This window comes from Sorex araneus, chromosome 5, assembly GCF_027595985.1.
Source record: "Sorex araneus isolate mSorAra2 chromosome 5, mSorAra2.pri, whole genome shotgun sequence".
Lineage (NCBI taxonomy): Eukaryota > Metazoa > Chordata > Mammalia > Eulipotyphla > Soricidae > Sorex > Sorex araneus.
In genome coordinates, this window is record NC_073306.1 from 116082174 (window position 1) to 116104164 (window position 21991).

At 57.5% G+C, this 21991-nt stretch overlaps 1 protein-coding gene across 2 annotated transcripts in view; it reads left to right on the top strand.

Annotated features, from left to right (window-relative positions):
- XKR7 (XK related 7) overlaps positions 1-21015 on the top strand; it is a 34207-nt gene extending 13192 nt beyond the window's left edge. The window contains exons 2-4 of one of the 2 annotated variants that reach the window (XR_008630269.1): positions 10520-10722; positions 11727-12801; positions 20958-21015. Coding sequence is in view for 1 of the 2 variants with exons in the window: in XM_055139744.1 (XP_054995719.1) it covers positions 10520-10722; positions 11727-12682 (1159 nt within the window). In the remaining variant the exon portion in view is untranslated. Of the gene's footprint in view, positions 1-10519; positions 10723-11726; positions 13062-20957 lie in introns of those variants that run through there. The other variant, XM_055139744.1, reaches the window with a different exon arrangement.
- Positions 21016-21991: the final 976 nt, after the last annotated feature.

Below are 21991 nucleotides of genomic sequence, written 5' to 3' on the forward strand. Positions count from 1 at the left end.
TAGTCCTCTCTCCTTCCCTGGCTCAGGATACTACAATATCACACAGGAATATCAGGAAAAGAGTAAAGTGGGGGAGGGGGACAGAGAGCCTTGAGTTAAAGTATGAGGTCCTGGGGTTTAGTCTGCTCGGCACCCATTTTACAGATGGGAAAAGTGAGGCCAGAGTGGGGAGATCTGAGAGATGGGTGTTTGGTCCCAAGTGCATTTCTGAAAGAGGGCTGTCTGCTTCCCTGGTGGGGAGGCTTGGGGGAGAAATGGCCCCAGCTGGGAGCTGATGGGAGTGGGTGAGATGAAAGAAAGAGGGTCTCAGCTTTTCAGCCAGAGCCTAAAATTAGTGGCAGGAAACTGTTTGGCCTGGGCCCAGCATGAAAAAGAGGTGCTGTGAGGCTGCAGAGGGCTGCCAGGAGGGAGACAGCCCAGTTCCCAGCATCACCGAAACCGGAGTCACACGTGTAAAATCACATTCGTTACTGACATTTCTGAGTCATCTGGCTACCCACCCGGGATGGTCCCGTTCCGCCTTCTGGCAGGAGCCCGCTACACGGCGGGTGGGGAGGAGGATTAGGACCCTTTCCCCCTGGAGCTTGGGGGGCCACATGTAGGCCGCTGTACTGCATGGGCCCTGTGCATCCCAGAAAACCTGCAGAACGTTCTGGGTCCACAGGACCTTTCCGCCGGTGTGGGGCGGGGGGAGGCGGCCATTCCCGACCTGCTCTGCTGTTTCTGGCTGGTCTCGGGCAGAGCATCACTCTAGAGAACCTCCCAAATGTCACCATATTTCCTTCCCTCTGGATCGTCCTCACTTCCCTTGGAAACTGGTTTCCCGCCTGCCACCCTGGTCTCCCTCCAATCTCTTCCCCGGAACCCAGAGGCCCTCAAGAATACCAGAGTGCTCTCGAAGCCCATCGTGCCTTGGTTTAAAGCTCTCTGCGGGCCCCTCAGTTGAAGATGAAGATTGAGTCTTTCGCCACGGCTCAGGCGTCTCTCTCCTTCCCCGCCCGCTTCTCTGAGCAGCTCTCACCTCTGCCTGCTTCCTCCTAAATCAGGGACTTTGTCTCACTTGCTCCTCTGTTGGGAACTCCCTCTTTCTTCCTACTACCTCTTGGCCCTTTCTCAGATCATGGCTCAGCCCCAGAAAGCGCTCCCAAGCGAGGTGGGGCCCTTCTCCAGCACCACCGCCCTCCTCCGTGCCTGGGGCCCGGGGAGAATGTCTGGAACCCTTGGAACATACTTCTCATTCCATGTTGACTTGCTGCTTGCATCCCCGTCTAGGTCCTCCTGTCAGACCGAGTTCCAGACAGGCGGGGTCTGTCTGTCAGGAAGCCAGGGGGTACCCAGATGCCAGGTGACTCATTGTCCAGTGAAACTCTTTTTCTGGGACTCAATTTCCTTTTCTGGAAAACAGGGAAAGTGCCCATGAAACCTCCTAGGACTGCGCTGAGGATATTAGCACGGCACATTTAGAAGGTCTTCAGGAATGGAAGTTGTTTTCTGGGAAAGGCGAAGACCCTATGGACGCTCCCCAAAGGGACTCCCCTGACCATCTGTCTCCTGGGGACAGTCAGAGAGAGCCAGCCTTGGAGGGGGCCTCAGCTCTACCAGAAACTCCGAGTCTTGTCTTCCAGAAGGGCGTCTGAGCACCCACTCCTTATTGCCCCCCAAGGGCCGGGCGCCCAACTCTGGGCTGGAAGTGTTTTATATAGCCCCCACTTGCTGCTTTCATCGTGGGCACTGCCCAGGGGGCTCACTGAGGAGCGTGGCTTGCTCTAGACCTCACAGGTGTCTGTCTGGATCTGCATCCGTGTTGTCTGACCTTTGCACTTGGGATCTTTGCCTGCACCTCGAGTACCTTTACATGAGCAGCTCACAGAGCAGGACGTAGAAAGTACATGTGTGTTCTTTGTTCGCTAATCCAAGAGACAAGCATATACTGAGCATGAGGACCGTCGGTGTCCAGGGTAGTGTAGAAAAACGGATAGTAAAGATGTTGGCAAGTTAATGAGACCAGTTTCACCTGTGATATGTGCTAGTAAGAAAACAAGATAGGGGGCTGGAGCGATAGCACAGCGGGTAGGGCGTTTGCCTTGCACGCGGCCGACCCGGGTCAAATCCCAGCATCCCATATGGTCCCCTGAGCATGGCCAGGGGTAATTCCTGAGTGCAAAGCCAGAGTAACCCCTGTGCATCGCCAGGTGTGACCCAAAAAGCAAAAAAAAAAAAAAAAAAAAACAAACCCAAAAAAAACAAGATAGGGGGCTGGAGCAATAGCACAGCAGGTAGGGTGTTTGCCTTGCACGTGGCCAACCCGGGTTCGATTTGCAGCATCCCATATGGTCCCCTAAGCACCGCCAGGAGTAATTCCTGAGTGCAGAGCCAGGAGTAACCCCTGTGCATCGCTGGGTGTGACCCAAAAAGCAAAAAAAAAGAAAGAAAGAAAGAAAACAAGATAGGGACCGGAACAATAGAACAGTGAGGAGGGCGCTTGCCTGAACACTGCCAGGTGTGGCCACAAAATAAGACAAAACAGGGTATATTGGGGATGAATTAATAGTACAGAGCTTAGGGCACTTGCCTTGCACCTGGCCAACCCCTCAGAGCACCGCCAGGGGGGATCCCTGAGCACAGAGTCAGGAGTAAGTCCTGAGCACCACTGGGTGTGGCCCAACCCACCCTCTTCCCTCCAAAAAAAAAAAAAAAACTTGTTATGTGTGACGGGGGGGCGGGCAAGAATCAGGGCATTTGGGCCGTTTTCTCAAAAAGGACTGAGGCCCAGAGAAAGACTAGTTTTCTCAGCAAATCCCATGTGAGACTTGAGTCACGTTTCCTGATTCTGAAAGACTCTCAGCTCTTCCCCCAGGTTTCTCCAAGCCCAGGGGATCCCCGGCAGTGCTCGGCTCTCTGTCCGTGTCTATCAGGGGTCCCCCCCCCCCGCCTCGCTGGCTGGTACCCCTTCTGGGCATCCGGACAGGCTGCTGGAAGGACTGAGCCAGAATGGAGCGAGGCGAAGGGGCCAAGTCTCATCCTGGGTCTGGCGCTCACTTGGGGAGTGACTTTTACAAATTGCATTTTCTGGGTTTCTGTTTCTTGGGTTGTGAAATGAGGTTAATAGTAGCAGCCACGGGGAAGATCTGCTGTGGGAACAAGCTATCGAGAAAGACTTAGCACGGCTGCTTGGACCGCCCGCCCGCCGGGGCACAGCAAGGGTGAGCCCTGGAGTGGGCTTGCCCCCGAGGGTGCCGGCTCCATCCTGTCCCCCACTCCGGAGTCTGCAGGGCCCTGCCCCAGACTAAAGAGCTGGGGAGGGGGTGGTTCCTGGAGGGAGCGGGAGCCTGAGCAGCCCCCGCCCCCCTGCCCGGTGGAAGCTGCTGTGTTTTTGGCCCAGAGCTGTGAGGGGGAGTGGAGAGGGGCGAGAACACACACTCGGAAATGTGGAGACCGACAGATGGAGGCGCTGAGGATGTGAGAGACGCAGACAGACAGAGGCCCGAGCTGGGGAGAGGAGGAGCAGGCAGCGGAGGGCGGCCGGAGAGCTGGCAGTCACACCGCGCCACGAGCTGAGCAGCAGATGGATGCAGCCGCCAAGGGCCCGGGAGCCGCGCAGGCGGGGCGGCACGGTGTCTGCGACGGAGGGCGGGCTCGGCACCCCTGGGGACCGACAGACAGACTGACGTGCCCGGCCTCTGGGAGCGGACAGGCATGCCGGCCCAGCACTCCTGGGTCACACTAACAGACAGACAGGGGGACACAGTGTTTGAAAGACAAGGGGACCCGAAGTCCCAGGGACAGACTGACCCAGGGCCCCAGAGCTAGACAGACAGAATGACCGAACAGACAACAGACGTGGGCGGACCCCGCTCTCCAGGGGCAGACATGAGAGACAGACTGATGGGTGCCCTCTGGGTCAGTGGTCTCACCGCCGGCAGGGGACACTCCAGGCCACAGCCCCCAGCTGGCACCAGGGCGCTGGTGACAGGAGCAAAGAACAGAGGAGAGGTGGGCAGAGAGAGGCGGGCCTGGCCAGGAGCTTCCTGGCTGACTGCTCGGGAAGGGGGGATCCCAACACTGCGTCCCAACACAACCAGACCAGGGAGGAAGGGACAGGCTCCTGCTGTGCGTTGACCCTGTGGTCAGCGTGTGGGGCCCACAAGGGCCTGAAGAGGCAGCTTGGGGGGGACCTTCTCATGGGGAGATTTCTCAGGCGTAGCTGCTGACTTCCTCCTTCTTCCCTTATTTTGGCTCCCGTCCCCACCCTCCGCAATACTCGCTTCCCACTTCCTTTCAGATCTGCTTCTCTGAGCAGCAGACAGGGAGTCGGCAAATACTTTCCTGTCTCCTTCCCTTCTGCCCTGGTAAAGTGGGGGTGAGGAGAAGCGGTCTGCCAGGCTCTGGCTCATGGCAGCCTTGGGGTGCTTAATTCTGGGAATTTTCTGAACGAGGTCCAGGCTGAGGACTATCGGGAGAAGGCATCCTGGAGGAGGAAGAATGGTCATGAGTCCATGAGCACCGGAGTTCCGAGCAAGGTGTCTGGCACTACTCAAGCTGAAATGCCCTGTGGCTGCCAGAAAGAAAATACACTCAGACTCAATAGATAAGTTAGCGAGTGTTGACTGTGTATGCTGAGGCGAGTGGTGGCCAAGGCAGCTGAGGACCCTACCGACATGGCTGTAGCGAAATAGAAAATAAACGTGGCCCTCAGTAAGACAGACTATGGGGCCCCAAGGGAAGAGTACAGCGGGAGAGATGCTTGTCTCCATGTGGCTGACCCCCACACCCCACCAGGAGTGGTCTCTTTGCACAGAACCAGGAGTGAGCTCCGAGCACCACCAGGCGTGACCCCAAAACCAAAACCAGGGGATCAGAGCGAGAGTGCAGCAGGTAGGGCTGTACTTGCATGCAGCTGACCCGGGTTCACTCCCTGGCATCCCATGTGGTCCCCCAGCACCGCCAGGAGTAACTCCTGAGCAAGTGCAGAGCCAGGAGTAACCCCTGAACATTGCCGAGCATGACCCAAAAAAACAAAACAAAACAAAGAAACAAAGAGACTGAGACATAGCATAAGTGACAGAGAGGAGTGACGTGTTGAGGGCAGAGAGGGGACTGGGTGGGTGGCCTGTTGAGCCCACCTGGGTGCCAGCCCAGGGAGAACATGGGGCAGAGACCCCAAGGAACAGGAACCAAGCACGAGCGTGCTGACGGGACTGGGTGTGGCGGGTCGGAGGCACCAACCGCCAGTGTCCGCTGGGAACCCATGCGACAGTGGTGTGACAAGGCGAGAGAAACAGGCAGGGCCAGATGGCCGAGGGCCTGCCAGCCACAGGGAGAAGCTCGAGTTTTATTCCAAATGTGATGGGAGGCCCCGGGCAGGCCTTGAGAAGGGGCATGACATGATCTGACAGCTTTTACAAATATCCCACTGGTCGCCATGTGGCAGTGGGCAGCAGGTCCGGGGGCGGGGGGCACTCGGCAGGTGGGAGTGGACTCCCGGAGCCCCCAGAGAAGAGAAGAGAAGAGAAGGCAGTGGCCAAAACCAGGCTGGAGGCCGGGGGGAGAATGGACAGACGACAGACCGGGCACGCATTTGGAGAGCAGCATGTGTGCACATGTGGATGCCTTTCCCTCCCAGAAGCGCCCCTCTGTGGGGGCTTGTGGTGAAGAAAGAAGGCAGTAGGGCTGGCTTCCTGGACGAGGTGTCAAAAGAGGTGATCAGGAGGTGTCAGGGGTTTCTCTCCTGGTCCCGGCTTCCCCTCTCTGTGTGCACAGTTTTCTGCAATTCCACAGATGTGTTGACAAGGAGGAAAGTGAGGCTCAGAGAGGCTCAGAGATGATCTCGGGGCCACAGAGCATCAAAGGCAGGGCTGGTACCTCCGAATCCAGCATCGTGCCCGGGGGCAGTGACACGGGTGGGATGGTGAGTGCTCTGGCCTTGTTGTAGAGAAGGTGAAATTGAGGCCCAACATATTGAGGTGTGTGTCCTGAGTGGACTGTCTTAAAACCTTTGTGTTTATTTAAAAAAAAAAAAAAGGTAGGGGAAAGAAAGGCTAGGGGCAGAGAGATAGCACAAGGGTTAAGGCACTTGCCTGGTACCCGGCTGACCCTGATTTGAGTCCTCAGCATCCCATATAGTCCCCCAACCACTGCCAGGAGTGATTCCTGAGTGCAGAGACAGGAGTAAGCCCTGAGCACCGCCAGGTGAGGCCACCCCTCCCCCAACAAAAAGGCCTTTGTGTGGGCCCACATCTCTTTACCATATTAAGATGCAGAAACATCAAACACCAAATGTAAATTATATATAACCCGGTATATATTATCAGAGAAAAGCCAAATTGCAGTTGACTGGCTGGTATCATGTTCTGTTTTGCAGATATTTAATTAAACATTTATTCGTTTTTGGTTCTGCAGTTTTTCCCTGCGTTTTGGAGCCAATTTTCTCCTCGGGCCTCAACTAAATGTTTTCTGAGACCCATGAAAACCTCACAGGCCCTTTGACAACAAGCGCTTCGGGTCGGCTGGGATAGTGAAAGGTTCTGTCCCCTTGGCAAAAGGGGTAGAGGCGGGGGCAGAGCGATAGCACAGCGGGTAGGGCGTTTGCCTTGTATTCGACCGGCCCGAGTTCAATCCCCAGCATCCCATAGGGTCCCCTGAGCACCGCCAGGAGTAATTCCTGAGTGCAGAGCCAGGAGTAACCCCTGAGCATCGCTGGGTGTGACCAAAAAGCAAAAAAAAAGAAAAAAACGGGAGGGGGGTAGAGGGAGGGCAGTGGCTGGCCCTTTCCTCCCCCAGCCAGCGGCGTGGTCTTGCCACACTGACTGAAGTTCTGGGGCTCAAGGCCCCTTTTCCCCTCCTCCCAGCTCCGGCCGGGTTCCAGGGCTGCAGGGCCCTTTGTGTGCGGCGAGCAGCAGAAGCTCACCCGCTCGCTGTTGGGGTGATGGATGCTGGCCCGGCTGGGGCCTCCCTCATGCTGACCTGGGCTGGGAAGCAGATGGTCCTCCGGCCTGAGAGAAACATCCAGGGGGGGCGTCCTCCGCCAGCTCCCCAGGCCCTTCCCAGACAACCAGCTGGTCTCTCCTTCCTGTCCAAAGCCAGAGCCTGGGGATGGGAAAGGAAACGGGGTCGGAGGGAGAAAAGAGGCTGAGGACAGTGGTGTGTGCTGAGGGTCTGTGGGCTATCTTGGTCCCGCCACAAGTCCGGCCCCTCCTGCCCTGAGACCTCTGACCCCCTGCTAGCTCTGCCCGCTGCCCCTGCTAGGCCCCTCCTCTCAGGCCTGGCCCCAGCCTCGCCTGGCTCCGGACCAAGCTGCCCTCCAGCGTGCACTTCCTCCGTCACGGAGCTGATCGCATCAGCCCCAATTCTGGGATAGAATTCAGATGGAGAATGAAATCGGAACCTTTCGGCCCCAAATTGGATGCCCTTCGCAATTCTCACCTTTTCAGGCTGCTGACCATAACCACCCCAGCTGCCCACCACCCTCTACCCCACCAGGTCCAGCCAATCACTAACTGTTCCCCTAAAAGACTATATTCCCCCACGCCGCTGGGCCTGTGCCTCGGCTGGTCCTGCCAACCCGTGTGCCTCCGTGCTGAGCTTTAAACCTGAAGCCAAACGCATCTCCCTCTAGAAGCGTTCCCTGATGGCCCCCGCCCCTTACCTCGCGTCTCTGCTCTGACCTTGTCTCTCCTGTGGGCTGTGGGATGCTGAAGTTCCCAGGGCCTGGTAATACCAACAGGTTAAAATCCATGTGCTCTGGGGCTGGAGCGACTGTACAGCAGGGAGGGCATTTGCCTTGCATGCAGCCAACCCGGGTTCAATTCCTGACACCCCACATGGTCCCCGAGCATCGCCAGGATTCATTCCTGAGTACAGAGTCAGAAGTAACCCCTGAGCATCCCTGGGTGTGACCCAAAAAGTTAAAAAAAAAAATCCACTTTCTCTGTGAATCACTGGTTCTCCTGGGGAAAACTCTCTGCTCCTCAGGAGAAAGGCTCCCCGGTGTGCAGAGGAAGGTGGGGCTCCGTGTCCCAGGAAGTGTGTGAGCAGAGGGGAAGGACATGCCCAGCTGAGGGTGGGGTGCTGAGGAACACCAGTGTTTGGAGGGGACACTCAGAGGAACCTGCGCATTTCAGACTCTGTTTCGGATGGAAAAAGCCTTGGCCCTGGTCTCACTCTGGTGCTGTGTGAGGATGTGCCCGAACCACAGCCTGGGAGCCCCAGAGAGAGAAGGAGAGCCCCGGGGAGGCGGGAGGGAGGGGGGCATTTCCAGCCACATTTCGGGGGGAGCATTTGGGACCCAGAACATTAGCCCTGGAAAGATTTCAAGTTATCATGTCCATTCCCTTGCTGACATGTGGAGAATCTGAGACTCAGACAGGATTCTCATGGGGGGCGGGGGGTCTCTGGGGCTCAGTTTATCCCAAATTCCAGGGCACGGGTGGCTCTTCCCTTGGGTGGGCCCCATGCCATTGAAGAAAACTGACCCCTTGGTTCCCACACAAAGTGCTGAAGTGTCATCTCTTCGCTTCTGTGAGTGACCCCTTGGTCCCCACTCTGTTTTGTGCCACACTTGGTGGTTGCTCTGGGCTCAGTGATCACTCACTCCTGGTGGGCTAGGAGGACCACCTGGGGTGCTGAGGATCAGATCTGGGTCAGCATGCTGTTGCTTTGGTCCCTGATCCCCACTTTTGGATTCAGAGAGCAAGGCCACTAAATTGGGGGGGTTCTCCCCATCTCAGGAGAGAAGCCCTGTCTGTTTTCTGCCCCAGGAGTCAGAGAATTTGGGGATTTGGGGGGAGAAATTCAGAGTTTCTGGTGGTCAACAGTGGGGGTGGAGCTAGCTGCTGGGCAAGAGGGGCAAGTCAGATCAGAGATGTGCCGCAGACACCCACTCACCCCACGTGGTCAGTGCTCTTTGTAGTTGCCACGTGAGTTTCATCCGTTTAGTCACAGCCACTTGGACAGGATTAACTAGCACGCAGAAGGGGTCTTGCTGAAGACCGCTGAGTAGATCTGAAGCCAAGTCGGGAGCTGCATTCAGGACTCCCTCCCCGCACCCCCCACCGCTGCGGAGTTACCTCCATTCAACCAGATAAGCACGCAGTCACGCACACACAGCAGGAGCACTTACTGCGTGCAAAGCACCCAGCAAACTGGCCACCTCCCCACAGAGGTCACCAGCTGGAGAAGCATCCCCGCTGTGATGTGCTGGGTGAGCAGCCAAGCCAGAGAGGGTGGGGTTAGGGGGGCCTTGGAATAAAAGCCAGCGTGAGTAGAGTTTGGTGCTGGTGTGTGTGTGTGTGCGTGTGTGTGTGTGTGTGTGTGTGTGTGGCAGGGCGTGCAGGGGAACAGCAGGTGCAGAAGCTCAGCCGTGAGGGAGAACATGTGAACATGAGAGGCAGAGGCTGTGCAGACAACAGGCTCCAGGAGCTGGGTGGGAGAAGCCACTGTAGAAGTGGCAGCAAAGCTTCCTGCCAGGCAGAGCACCCAGGAGGGCTGTCCCTGTGCTCCCTAGGGAGAACTGGGGACCTGGAGGGGGAGGGAGGGTGCAAACAGGCCGGGAAGCTGCCACTGACCACAGAACAGGAAGTGGGCACCAGAGAGTGTCCTGAAGTGCCACCCTACCCTCCCGGCTACAGCAGAGGCAGCAGTACCTAACAAGGTGACCGGGCACATGTCTGCTTGGGCCTGTCCCCCTCCCCCCAATCCTTGTTTCCCACTGGGACTTAGGGCAGTGACACTCCTCTCTGGGTCTCGGTTTCCTTGCCTATAAAATGGGAACGACAAGGATGAGAGATAGTTCAGCATGTGCCTTGCACACGGCCAACCCTGGTTCGATCCCCAGCACCACATTAGGTCCCCTGGGCACCGCCTGAAGTGATCCCTAAAGTAGATTCAGGAGGAAACTTTGCACACCCCGGGTGTGGCCCCAGAACAAAACAAATCCCTCCAACTGGGGGGACGGGGGAGGAGACATGCCTGTAAGTTCAGAGGCTCCAGCCTGCTATAGTGTTAGGATGATTATGCAGCGCTTGGCTCTGCCAGGGCTTTGAGCTGTAAGGATGGAGCTCCAGGAAGTGAGCCCTTCGCTTAGCCCGTTCATGTTAGAGCCCAGGAGACAGCGCGGGGCGAACACACACTGCGCAGCCGGAGAGAGGAGGCTCAGGCAGCGGAGTCTGGCGACCTGGGGCGCGGACCCCAAGCCTCAGTGCCCCGTGCCTCTGCAGGTACCTGCGCGCGCGGTCCCCGGGGCGCGCCCCGAGCCTCAGTGCCCCGTGCCTCTGCAGGTACCTGCGCGCGCGGTCCCCGGGGGCGCGGACCCCGAGCCTCAGTGCCCCGTGCCTCTGCAGGTACCTGCGCGCGCGGTCCCCGGGGCGCGCCCCGAGCCTCAGTGCCCCGTGCCTCTGCAGGTACCTGCGCGCGCGGTCCCCGGGGGCGCGGACCCCAAGCCTCAGTGCCCCGTGCCTCTGCAGTACCTGCGCGCGCGGTCCCCGGGGCGCGCCCCGAGCCTCAGTGCCCCGTGCCTCTGCAGGTACCTGCGCGCCCTCTACCTGGGGCTGCAGAGCCGCTGGCGCGGGGAGCGGCTGCGGCGCCACTTCTACTGGCGGATGCTGTTCGAGAGCGCAGACGTGAGCATGCTGCGCCTGCTGGAGACCTTCCTGCGCAGCGCGCCCCAGCTGGTGCTGCAGCTCAGCCTGCTGTTGCACCGGGGCGGCGAGCCCGACCTGCTGCCGGGTGAGCCCGCCCCGCCCCGCCCCGCCCTGCCCCGCCCCGATTCCCGGAAGCGTTGGCCTCCGATGGTCCACTCGCTGTCACCATGAAGGGACACCTGGGCCCTCCACTTCCTGCTTTCTGGGCGCTCCTCTGTCCCTTCCTATCTCCCATGTCAGAGCGGACCGGTCCTACGTACTCCAAACCCCAAGGAGTCCTAGCCAGGGTCTCCTTGTCTTCCTCTGGGAAGCCCTCTGAACCCCACTATCTCATAGACCGCCCAGTCACCATCAGTTCTTGGAGAAACTATTTATCTTCCCCTCAGCACCCCCTTGGAGTTTCTCCAGGGCTAGCTTTGGCCCCCGTACCTCTCCTTAAACAGACAGCCGGCCCCTTCCCTGAGGCCGGCCCAGCAGGCCATGTCTTAGAGGTCAGAGGAAATTGCAACCCCATGTACCCCAAAGCCCCATGCTGGACACCGCCCAGCCCCCCCCCAGCATCCTTGAGACTGCACTTCTAGGACCATGCAGGGAGCCCAGGACCCCGGCCCAGCCCGAGACTCTGTCCCCATGCCCTCAGCTGTGCCCAGCTGGGAGATCCCTCTCCACACCTCAGCCCCGTCCTGGCCAATCCCAGCTTCTTACTTTGTCCTTTCCTGGTTCCTCCAGGCCCTAATGATAACCCCCCTTCACCTCCTTTCCCGTTCTCAGAGTCCCGAACCCTAATTTTCCATCCTCCTGCCAAGACCTGTGAACCCTAATTGCCCTTACTAGAGACCCCCACTCACCCCACCTTTCCCCTCCACTGCCCAAGTGTCCAGACCTTTCACTCATACCCCCATCCTCGCTCCTGAAGACCGCCCACCCAGACCATCCCCACCACCCTCCCGGTGCAGAGACCCTTGGCTCATAACCTCCCTTAGCACCCAGATCCTGATCCAGAACCCCACCCCACCCCACCGTGTCCCAGACCCCTAACCCAGCCCCGCCCCTAACCCAGCCCGGCCTGCCCCTGTCCTGTCTCCACAGCCCTGTCCACCTCTGCCTCCCTCGTGTCACTGGCCTGGACACTGGCCTCCTACCAGAAGGTGCTGCGGGACTCGCGGGACGACAAGCGGCCTCTGTCCTACAAGGGTGCCGTGGCCCAGGTGCTGTGGCACCTCTTCACCATCGCGGCCCGCAGCCTGGCCTTCGCACTCTTCGCCAGCGTCTACAAGCTCTACTTCGGCATCTTCATTGTGGCACACTGGTGCGTCATGACCTTCTGGGTCATCCAGGGCGAGACGGACTTCTGCATGTCCAAGTGGGAGGAGATCATCTACAACATGGTGGTGGGCATCATCTACATCTTCTGCTGGTTCAACGTCAAGGAGGGCCGCAGCCGCCGCCGCATGACGCTCTACTACTGCATCGTGCTGCTGGAGAACGCCGCGCTCACGGGCTTCTGGTACTCCAGCCGCAACTTCGCCACCGACTTCCGCTCCCTCATCCTGGTGTGCGTGGTGGCCTCCAGCTTCGCGCTGGGCATCTTCTTCATGTGTATCTACTATTGCCTCCTGCACCCCAACGGGCCCATGCTGAGTCCTCAGGCCCCAGGCTGCATCTTCCCCGAGGCCCCTGGGCCCTGTGGCCCCCCAGCCGAGCCTATCACGAGCCCCCCCAGGTCTCTGCCGAGGACTACAGGCACTGAGCGGGATGGGGTCTACATGGGGGGCGAGCGTGCCGGGACCCCCACTCCGCCTGTCTTCCAGGTGCGGCCAGGCTTGCCTCCCACCCCTGTGACCCGAGCCTTGCGGACAGAGGGGCCGGTCATTCGGATTGACCTGCCCCGGAAGAAGTACCCGGCGTGGGATGCTCACTTTATCGACCGGCGGCTCAGGAAGACCATCCTGGCCCTGGAGTACTCCTCCCCCGCCACACCCCGGGTGCAGTACCGGAGCGTGGGGACCTCCCAGGAGCTGCTGGAGTATGAGACCACGGTGTAGGCCACAGCCTGTCCACTGACAGGGACAGGCTTGGCTCAAGGCCATCACCCACACGGATCAGTGTTGAGCCTGGAGGGCCCAGGCCACCGGGCTCGAGGGAAGGGAGCTGTTGGTCCCAGGTGGAGTAGCCTCACCTTTGGGTTCTCTCCAAGGGGGGGGCAGCCTGGCCAGGTTCCGGCCCGTGCTCTGACCCTCTGTCCTCTTTTCAGTCCTGTGGCCCATTTCCTAAACTCCCCGGATCCAGGGCCCAGGGAATCAACTGGTGCTACCCTCCTCCTAGTCTGCCTCCTTTCCTGTAGGCCTCCACATGCTTCTCATGCTGGTGGGGCTCCCATAACCTGTCCCTGACCTGGAGTTGCCCAGGGTCACCCACCAGGGAAAGGGCACTGTCTGGGGGACCCAGATTCTGGGGCCGGGGGTGGGGGGCGCCTCTGTGGTAGGAGGTGTCTCAAGTGGACGGAGGAGGCCATGGTAGAGGGCATGAGGAGGAGGACAAGGCTGACACCATGGCCGGGGTTGGGGGGGGGGTCTACAGCTGGATGGGGGGAAATCAAAGGAGGGAGTTGGGGTGGGTGGGGAGATGGGGGTGGGGGCTGACAGCACCGCAGATGGACCAAGGGGGAGCCCTGTGACACCAGAGGGGTCCAGGCTGGCAGAGCACAAAGGGGTAGCTGACTGCAGGGAGGAGAGCCTGCACTCCAGAGCCCAGAATGTCCCAAAAGTGATCTCCTCAGGAGATACCTCCGCGGCATGCTCTACTGTCTGTGAGGGGCCATTCGCCCCCACTAAGATGTTCTTCATGCAAGCAGAGCTCCCGGACTGTGTCTTCGAGATAAAAGTCTCTAGCGCATAAGATAAAATGTCTGGGAAGACACATGGTTGGGTTCCGTTAGAAGTGAGTGTCCAGCCCGTCGAGCAGGGGACTGGCTAGTCGCCATTAAACTCTAGAGCACAGAGCTGATACAGCATGCCAGGGAGACCCTTTTCTCTAAATTCTAGAACAGGGATCAGGGCACTGGCACCCTGCTCTAGCCACTGGGATGACTTTAGCACCCTTTGTGAGTAGATTGTTCTAGAAATGAGTGTTCCGGTTCTAAAGGTTTAAGGCTTATCGGAATTCTGTGCCCTCGTCTACTCTGGTCCACAGCCATCATCCCGGCAGGAAATTATCCTCAGAAACCCCCAAGACATCCCAACTGCCAACTGGCTTCCAGCCAGTAAACGTTAGCTCTGGGGAGGGAACTTGGACTTGGCTCTCAGCCAAACTGCAGGTGCGGGTCCCGGGGCAACAGCTGGGAAGCTCGTGCATTTCGCCTCCCATCTGACAGGCCTCTAGGACTTGGCGCCCTTTCCCATGGCCTGAACATCCCAGAGTAATCACAGGTCCACTCACTTTCCTCTTTCCTCCTGGGTGCGGGCAGGGCTGTGAGAGCGGAGAGGTAGGGTTCTGTGGGCAGAGCTTGGACGTGCCCTGGCCTCCTACACACACACACACAAATACACACACAAACACACACACACACACACATCCCTCCAGGAAGGCTCATTCCCTGCAACGACAAGACAGATGCAGCCCAAGGCGGCCCCGTGGGGTGGGCCACAAGAGGCAGAGACTGCGCAGTCGGAGACACACTGGGTGAAGGGGCCCTCTCTGGCTCGGCATCCCTTTGGTCCCAGGTGGGAAAGTGAGGTCTGGGGAGCCTCCTGTCACACAAGGTCCCACACTCTGGGCTGTCTTGTAGAGGATGTAGGGAGAGGAGCAACCTCGGGGTGCAAGGTGACCCCCCCAAAGCAGAGAAGGCAGGACTGCCACCATCCACCTGCATATACACACACCCTGACACGGTCACTGGCACAGCCCTGGTGGTGGGCACCGCCCCCCCAAACGCACACACAATGCTCTCCTTTCTTCCCCTTCCCTGCGCCCCAGGAAGCCCCAACTTCAGGAGTGATGCGGCGGGTGGGGAGCCTAAGACAGACCCAGCCCGTCTGGGGAGCCTCCCATAATCTATGTCCCCGGCCCAAATCTGTCATCTTGAGACTCGACGTCACGGTTGTTTTCACACTTCAGACCCTTTGGTGAGATGGGCACATTGAGGACCTGAGCTAGTCACCCAGTGACTACACCCCGCATCCTGCTGCATTCACCCCTGCTTCACCTAAACTCTCCCATCTGCAGCGGAGAGCTTAGCCGCATCTTCCTGGGGAGGAAACTGAGGCTCCAAGACCTCACACCAGGCTCATCTTAGGGATTTTCTTCCCGTTTCTCGGCGGGGCATCCGGAGCAGTTCTGCTCCCCAACACCCTAACTGGAACCCTCATAAATACCCTTCCCTGGGAGACGCCGTCCTCACGGCTCCCGGAGCGCCCCAGGACACTCGGGCAACAGAGGGGAGCAGACAGTGCCGAGGTTGAGCCTCCCAGGCACATTTTTGTATTTTGTTTGTTTGGGGCCGACACCCAGTGGTGCTGAGGGGACACTCCCAGACCAGTGCTCAGGAGACCACACTGCCGGGCTTCCAGTCCAGACCTGCTGCACACAAGGAGTGTGCGCCAGCCCTTTGAGGTATCTCCCTGACCTCAGCCTACCCCCCTTTTGGACCACACACACACACACACACACACACAAACACACACACACACACACACCACTCTGCTCCCACAAAATCTTCTCTCCCACCACTATCTCTAAGAGCATCTGTACATTGGGAATCATCACAGCCACACAGCCTGAGGAGCCGGCTGTAGCACCTTCTGCTTCTCCCCCTGAAAGACCCCCTTCCGGAAGCCCAGGACCCCCTCCTTCCCAGGTCTGTACCCTCCACCCCGCCTCACTGTGACCAAGGAGCTGACAGAGAGGGCTGGTGACACCAGAGCTGTTGGTTCTCCTTCCTATGACACAGTCTACCTCAGTGCATCTCTCTCTTCCCCACAGGAAGTGAGCTCCCCGGCCCCTGCCTCCTGCTCCCTGCCCTGTGCCCACCCCAGTCTGGCTGCTCAGTTCTTTTCAGAATTCCGACAGGGCCCTTGCAGTGACGGAAGGCTCTAGAACCACAGTCCAAAGGGGCTCTTGGAGTTTCCCACAGCTACTCGAAAGGAGAATGGATGCCCAGGGTGGGCAGGGACCTGCCCAAGCTCCCAGGGCAAGTCACTGGCAGAGCCAGGCTCTTCCCGGGGCCAGTACTCCAGGCCCAGCCCTGGCCCTGGCCTGCCTTCAGGATCTCTCCCCTGGCAGGCCATGTTCCCCGTTCCAGGGCAGACAGCTCACCCCCAGTTTTCTTCGACTGTCCCCAAGGTGCTGATTGCTCCCCAGACGCCCAGGCACCACCCAGCCCTCACCTCACTCCCAAGCACTGATGTACCACGTGCCTTGTAAGCATCACCCCAGTTGGACAGCAACCCTCCCCGGCAGGGACCTGCCCCCCAACCCCGTGAGGAAAGGCTTCTTGGTTCCCTCCCCTCTCTCCCTCAATCTTGGGTCTGCCTTATTAGCCCTAGTCAGGTTCCCCAGTGCCATCAAGCAGAGAGCGGGGAAGGGCAAAGGTCAGAGGGTGGGGGCTGGGCCTCAGGGCGAGGAAAAGGTGAGGAAAGGTCTTCCCCAAAGACCCACCCAGGACTTGAACTTGGAGTTCACAGAACCTCCATGGGCGTGAGGGGGCGGTTCTGGAACAGGGGTATAGGGGGTTTAAATTCAAATGCCTTCTTGGATATGAGCAGTCGAGGTGCTAGAAAATTAGGGGGGAGGAATCTGACAAATAGGGCAGCACAAATCTTGCCTGTAGATTCTCAAATGCCAACTTGGGAAAAATATGCGCCCTCCAAACCTGGCTCACATAGGGCCCATGGGCCACCAATCAAAAGTTTCTGGAAAGCCCTGCAGAGTCAGGAAGCCTCTCTGGGGAAGTCAAGGAGAGGCTCTCCTTCCCTGTGGGACTCCTCTAGACCAGCCCTCAACTCTCCACTGCTTGCCCAGGGCTGACCCCACCGCTGTCTCGGCTGAAGACGGGAGGAAGGTTTGAGTGTCCCTGGGACAATCATCTGACAAGGACTCCAGGGCTGTGGTCTTCTCCAGTTTGGGGGACCCCTGGAGAGGAGGACCCTGCATTAAACGGGGGTGAGGGGTGGGGAAAGTCCAAGTAGGACGGTGTGTGGAAGCCAGGGCCAGGGCTTGACCCTGTGCCGGCCACTTGGCCCATGTGGGGATCCAGGTCCCCCGCTTGTTGACTCATGTGTTGTGACGTCAAGCAAAAGGGCCGTGGGAATGGGACCCGAGCCCCTGGGCAAGAGGAATTGGGACTCTGGCACCGTTCAGACAGGGGTGTGGCATCTGGGCCTCACTGGGTGCTTGGTGGCTGCAGTCAGCGGGAAGGACGAAGAGAAAGACATGGAACTGAGACCACAAGGCCAGTCTGGGACCGACTGGCTGCTGAAGGCAGAACTTCCCCCAGGGCTCGAGTCCCTCCCTTGACCCTCACCTCCTCCACCCTTCTTCTTCCAGCCAGGAAGGAGCTGCCCACTCCTCAGCAATCCTGGCCTTTTATTCTATGCACAAAAGCTAGAAGGGCGCCCCCAGGCCAGGCCCAGCGCTGGGCCGAGGGGAACCTGCAATAATCCCAGAGCGGAAGGTGGCCGAGACACAAAGGGGCTGAGAAAGGCCTCAGCAAGGAAAAGAATATTCCTCCTCTTCCCTCTCCCCCAAGCCCCAGAATGCAAACCAGGCCTGACAGGCCTGGGTCACACTGCCAAACCCGGAGGGTCTCATGGAAGCACACTTCAGAAGAGCTGGCAGGGACCCCCAACAGTGCTCAGAGAGCCGTCTTTTTATTTTCAGCCCTGAGCAAGCATCCTAGTATTTCAGAGATCTTGCTCCAAAACATGCCTCACTTTTGAAGAATAATTGACTCACATTAAATTCACTTAGACTGAGTTTCTGATTGCAGATGAATGCGGCCACGGCTTCCAGTTAACTTCTAGGACCCGGAAGTCCGGGGTAAGCTGGATTCTTGCCGAGTGATTCAAACTCGGTTCTCAAGACTCCTCGTGGGTCCCCCATTCCTGCCTTCCAAAGGGACCCCAGGCTGGGAACTGGTGGTTTAATTCCCCTGTGTCCTGTTTTATTGAGAGGATGCCACCCAAGGTCACAGGAAGAGTGGGTGGCAGGTGGAACCAGACCCCAAGCCCTACGGGGTCCCACCAGAATACCTCCACACAGTGCCCTCTCCTCTGACTTCAGGAACCACTAGCCATGCCTGAGCGGCCAACCTCCGGATGACTGTCCCTTCCCTGTCGGCCCCCAGCCCTGCCCTTTCCAGCCTTGTTACCCCAAAGCCCCTTCCTGGTGTCGACTACATCTGTGCCATCCTCGGTCCCCACCCCCACCACCCCTCAGCTCTTCCCCCTGGGATGGGGAAGAGACCCCCCCACCCACCCACCACTGGGGTTCTGTACTGAGACTCTTTTGTACACCACAAACTTTTTGTATATTTTTAATTTTGCTGCGACATGAGATATTAAAAGTCATTTCAGTACGTGCTGTCTGTGTCCTATTGCTTGGCTGTTGTGAGCCAGAGGAAGGGGAGTAGTGAGGAAGGGTCTCCTCGGCCCTCAGCACTGTGGCTCCTTTCAGAGGGGGGTGGGAGGGGAATGTGAGTTTATACAGAGCTCCCCCATTGACTGCAGAGCGCTCTGCTCTGTGAAGCAACCAGAATTTCACATTTCAAAGCGATCACTCCAAGTCCTTTATGGAGGGAATACAAAGTGAGAACCAACTTGCTAGAGGTCAGAGAATAAGTTCCCCACCCAATCAGAACCCAGACTGAGGTGACACACACAGAACCCACTAAAACACGTGTGTAGTGAGTGCCAGGTGCATGGCAGACACTTTCCTCAGCACGGTCAAGAGGAAAATCTCAACAATCTAGAAAGTATTTGCCCCAAAAGGCCTCACTGCCTCCATTTGTTTAGCAAACTTTAACACACTTCAAACTCACTTGGAGAAGGGGCCGGAGCAATAGTGCAGTGAGTGGAGCATTTACTTCGCACATGGTTTGCCCCCTGGCACCCGCTAGGTTCCTCCTGAACACTGCCAGGTGTGATCCCTGAGCACAGAGACAAGAGTAAGCCTTGAGTACCGTTGAGTGTGACCCCAAAAGAGAATAAAATTACTTGGGGGAAAAGGGGCTTGTTTTAAATGCAAATTTCTTTCTTTTATTTATTTATTTATTTTTTGCTTTCTGGATCACACCCGGCGATGCACAGGGGTTACTCCCGGCTCTGCACTCAAGAATTACCCCTGGTGGTGCTCAGGGGACCATATGGGATGCTGGGAATCGAACCTGGGTCAGCCTCGTGCAAGGCAAACGCCCTACCCGCTGTGCTATTGCTCCAGCCCCTTAAATGCAAATTTCTACCATCCAAGCCAGAAGGTGGAATGCTCATACTTGTGAACTATCCCTTAAAATTTTTTCTCTAGAAGATTCTGATAACAAAGGGTCTGAGGATCTCACTTTGAGGACCACTGATTTAACGCATCCCTACACACGTACGCACACACACACACACCAATCAGAGCGTAACATTTCTTACTTGAGAACCTCCCCAGGGTCCCTAAAGATCAGTGGTGTCTCTTCTGCCTGGTGTTGACATATTACAGCCCCAAATGCCCTTGTGTCTCACCTCCCAACACCAACGCTCCATCCACACGGCCCTCCAAACTATCTACTCTGTTTTCCCGAGGCCCTCTAAAAACTTTCCCACTTTTGTTTCAGGAAGAGAGGGCCCTATCCCCAAGGGCCCCCATCCCAAGTTCTAGGGCCTGGAGCCCCAACCTGGCCCTGAGAGACAAGTCACAAATGGCCTAAGATAGGGATGCTCCTAAGCAGTGCTCAGAGAATGTTCAACATGTCCCTAGACCAGCAGCAACAGAATTGGTGTGAGGGGAGTAGGGGCCCTCACAGCAACTCTCGGTCAAATAGGCTGGTGAGGATGTGGTGCTGCTCAAACTCTGTAGTGCCAGGGGTTACCCAGGGGCTACCCAAGTCACCCCAATAGTGGTGCTGGGGGACCCTAAGACCACATGAGGGACTGTGTGGTGACAGGGGTTGAATCAGAGTTGGCTGCATGCAGGGCAAACTCAACCCCAGTAGTAGCTCTCTAAAGCCCAGCCTGTATTTTATGAGAAATTAATTCTTGGGGGAGAGGGGCTGGAGAGAGCACAGTGGGTAGAGCCCCTACCTTGTGTGCAGCTGACCAGGTTGATCCCCGGCACCCCATATGGTCCCCCTAGCCTGCCAAGAGTGACCCATGAGCACCGCCAGGGGTGGCCCCCTCCCCCACAAAAAAAGAAAGAAAAAATTGATTTTTATAGCTCTGGAGGCTAGAAAGTCAAAATCTCTATCTCAGCAGATTAACGCCCTCTGCGCCTCTCTGTCATTCATCTGAATGTACCTCTGGTACATTGCCTTGCATGCGGCTGACCCGGGTTTGATTCCTCCGTCCCTCTCGGAGAGCCTGGCAAGTTACCCACAGTATCCCACCTGCACGGAAGAGCCTGGCAAGCTCCCCATGGCGTATTCGATATGCCCAAAACAGTAACAATAAGTCTCACAATGGAGACTTGTTACTGGTGCCCGCTCAAGCAAATCGATGAGCAAGGGGATGACAGTGACAGTGACAGTGACAGTACCTCTGGTATCCCTCTAGGGGGCCAAATTACTTTTTCTTATAAATAGGGCCACAAGTTAGGTTAGAGTCCACTCTGCAGCCTCGTTTTTCACTTACACCTTCTCTCCAGTCACCTACCAAGGTACTGAGGATTAGGGCCCCAGCACAGGAATGGGGGACACTCACAAGGCACAAGGCCGTATTTAACCCCCGTCCAAAATATAAGGAACTTGCCGTTTTGAGCGGCTCAAATCAAGCAGCCCTGAAAGCACTTCCCACCGGCCTTCCTGTCTTGAGAGAGAACAAATTTCTCTTCTTGTGTGAGCCACGTTGGGCAGCTCACCAGAACCCTCACAGCTTGGATACCGTGTCTTCACTCAACTGCATCCTCTGCGCAGACCAACCTCCAGACTCCGGTGCCCAGAGCTGGCGACTGGGTCCCGATTCTGCCTGCTCCCAAATCATCCCTGTAGGGATCAGAGTTGTTTGCTTGGGTGCCTTTCTCTCTAACCCGATCTGGGTCAGCAGCTGCCACCTGCCCCCGTCCTGTCCCATGGCAGGTGTTGATAACCAGTCCCCTTTCTCACACCATCTTTTATAATTCTCTACACAGAGCTCCAGGGAGCACCCCCGTCCGTCAACTGATGGTGTCTCCAAAGAGACAAATGATATTTGCCATGACTGTTAAGCTGAGAGCAGAGGCATGCTTTCTCACGCAAGGCTTTCTTCATGCACAAGCTAAGTTTAATCATCAGTTCTCCATTGTATGCTTCATGTTCCCATTTAATCCCCACAGCCACCTTCTGATTCAAGTGTCACCATTATCATGCTGTTGACAAGTGAAGATGGAGTCTCTGAGAGATGAGCTCGAAGAAACATCTGGGCCTTTGTCCTGCCTCCACCCACACCCCCTGGCATTTCCTCTGCTCTCTCGGTGACTCTGGGCTGGCTCAGCAGGGAGCACAGAGTGTGGGCGCCTTATAAAGCCTTTGGAACTCCGGGTGCTCCCTTTGCCCTCCCCAGTAGTTCAGTGGTGTTTGGGGTGAGTCCAGGAATAACCAAACTCCTCGTTTTATAGAAGGAGCTTGAGAAAGGCTTGTAACAAAGCGGCCATGGAGCAAGAGATCACTTTCCTTTCCCTGTACCACTCTGATGGGGGCATTTGGAACCAAGTCAAGGAAACACAAGGAGCGGATGCAGGGATTGGGTTGCACTTCAGGCTTCTTTCTGCTGGCCCAGCAGGTGAATTAAGATCTTACTTCCTGCCGCTAGGAAGTGAGGCAGGGGATCTGGAGGGAGCAGCTCTCTCTGCCAGCTTGGGCCCTTGCCCTACTCCCCAAGGAGGGAGGGAAGGGGAAAGGCTGGTGGTTGGGAGCGCCCAGAGGAAGCACTGACCCAGCTCCCCTGGCCACTGAGCTGGGCTGTCCATGCTTCCAGCACAAACTCAGAGCTATCTTGTGCTTTGTCCCCTGCGCTGCAGAACTTCTATCTACTTTTCTCTTCCTGGCCTGATGTGTGTTTGCCGCACCTCCTACGGCAGGCCAAGGCTTGAAGAAAGCTACAATAAGCATCCTGCCCGGAGTCATGCAGCCAACAAACTCCAAAGCTGAGGTCTCCAGAACCCCGGCATCTTGGCAAGGTGCAAAT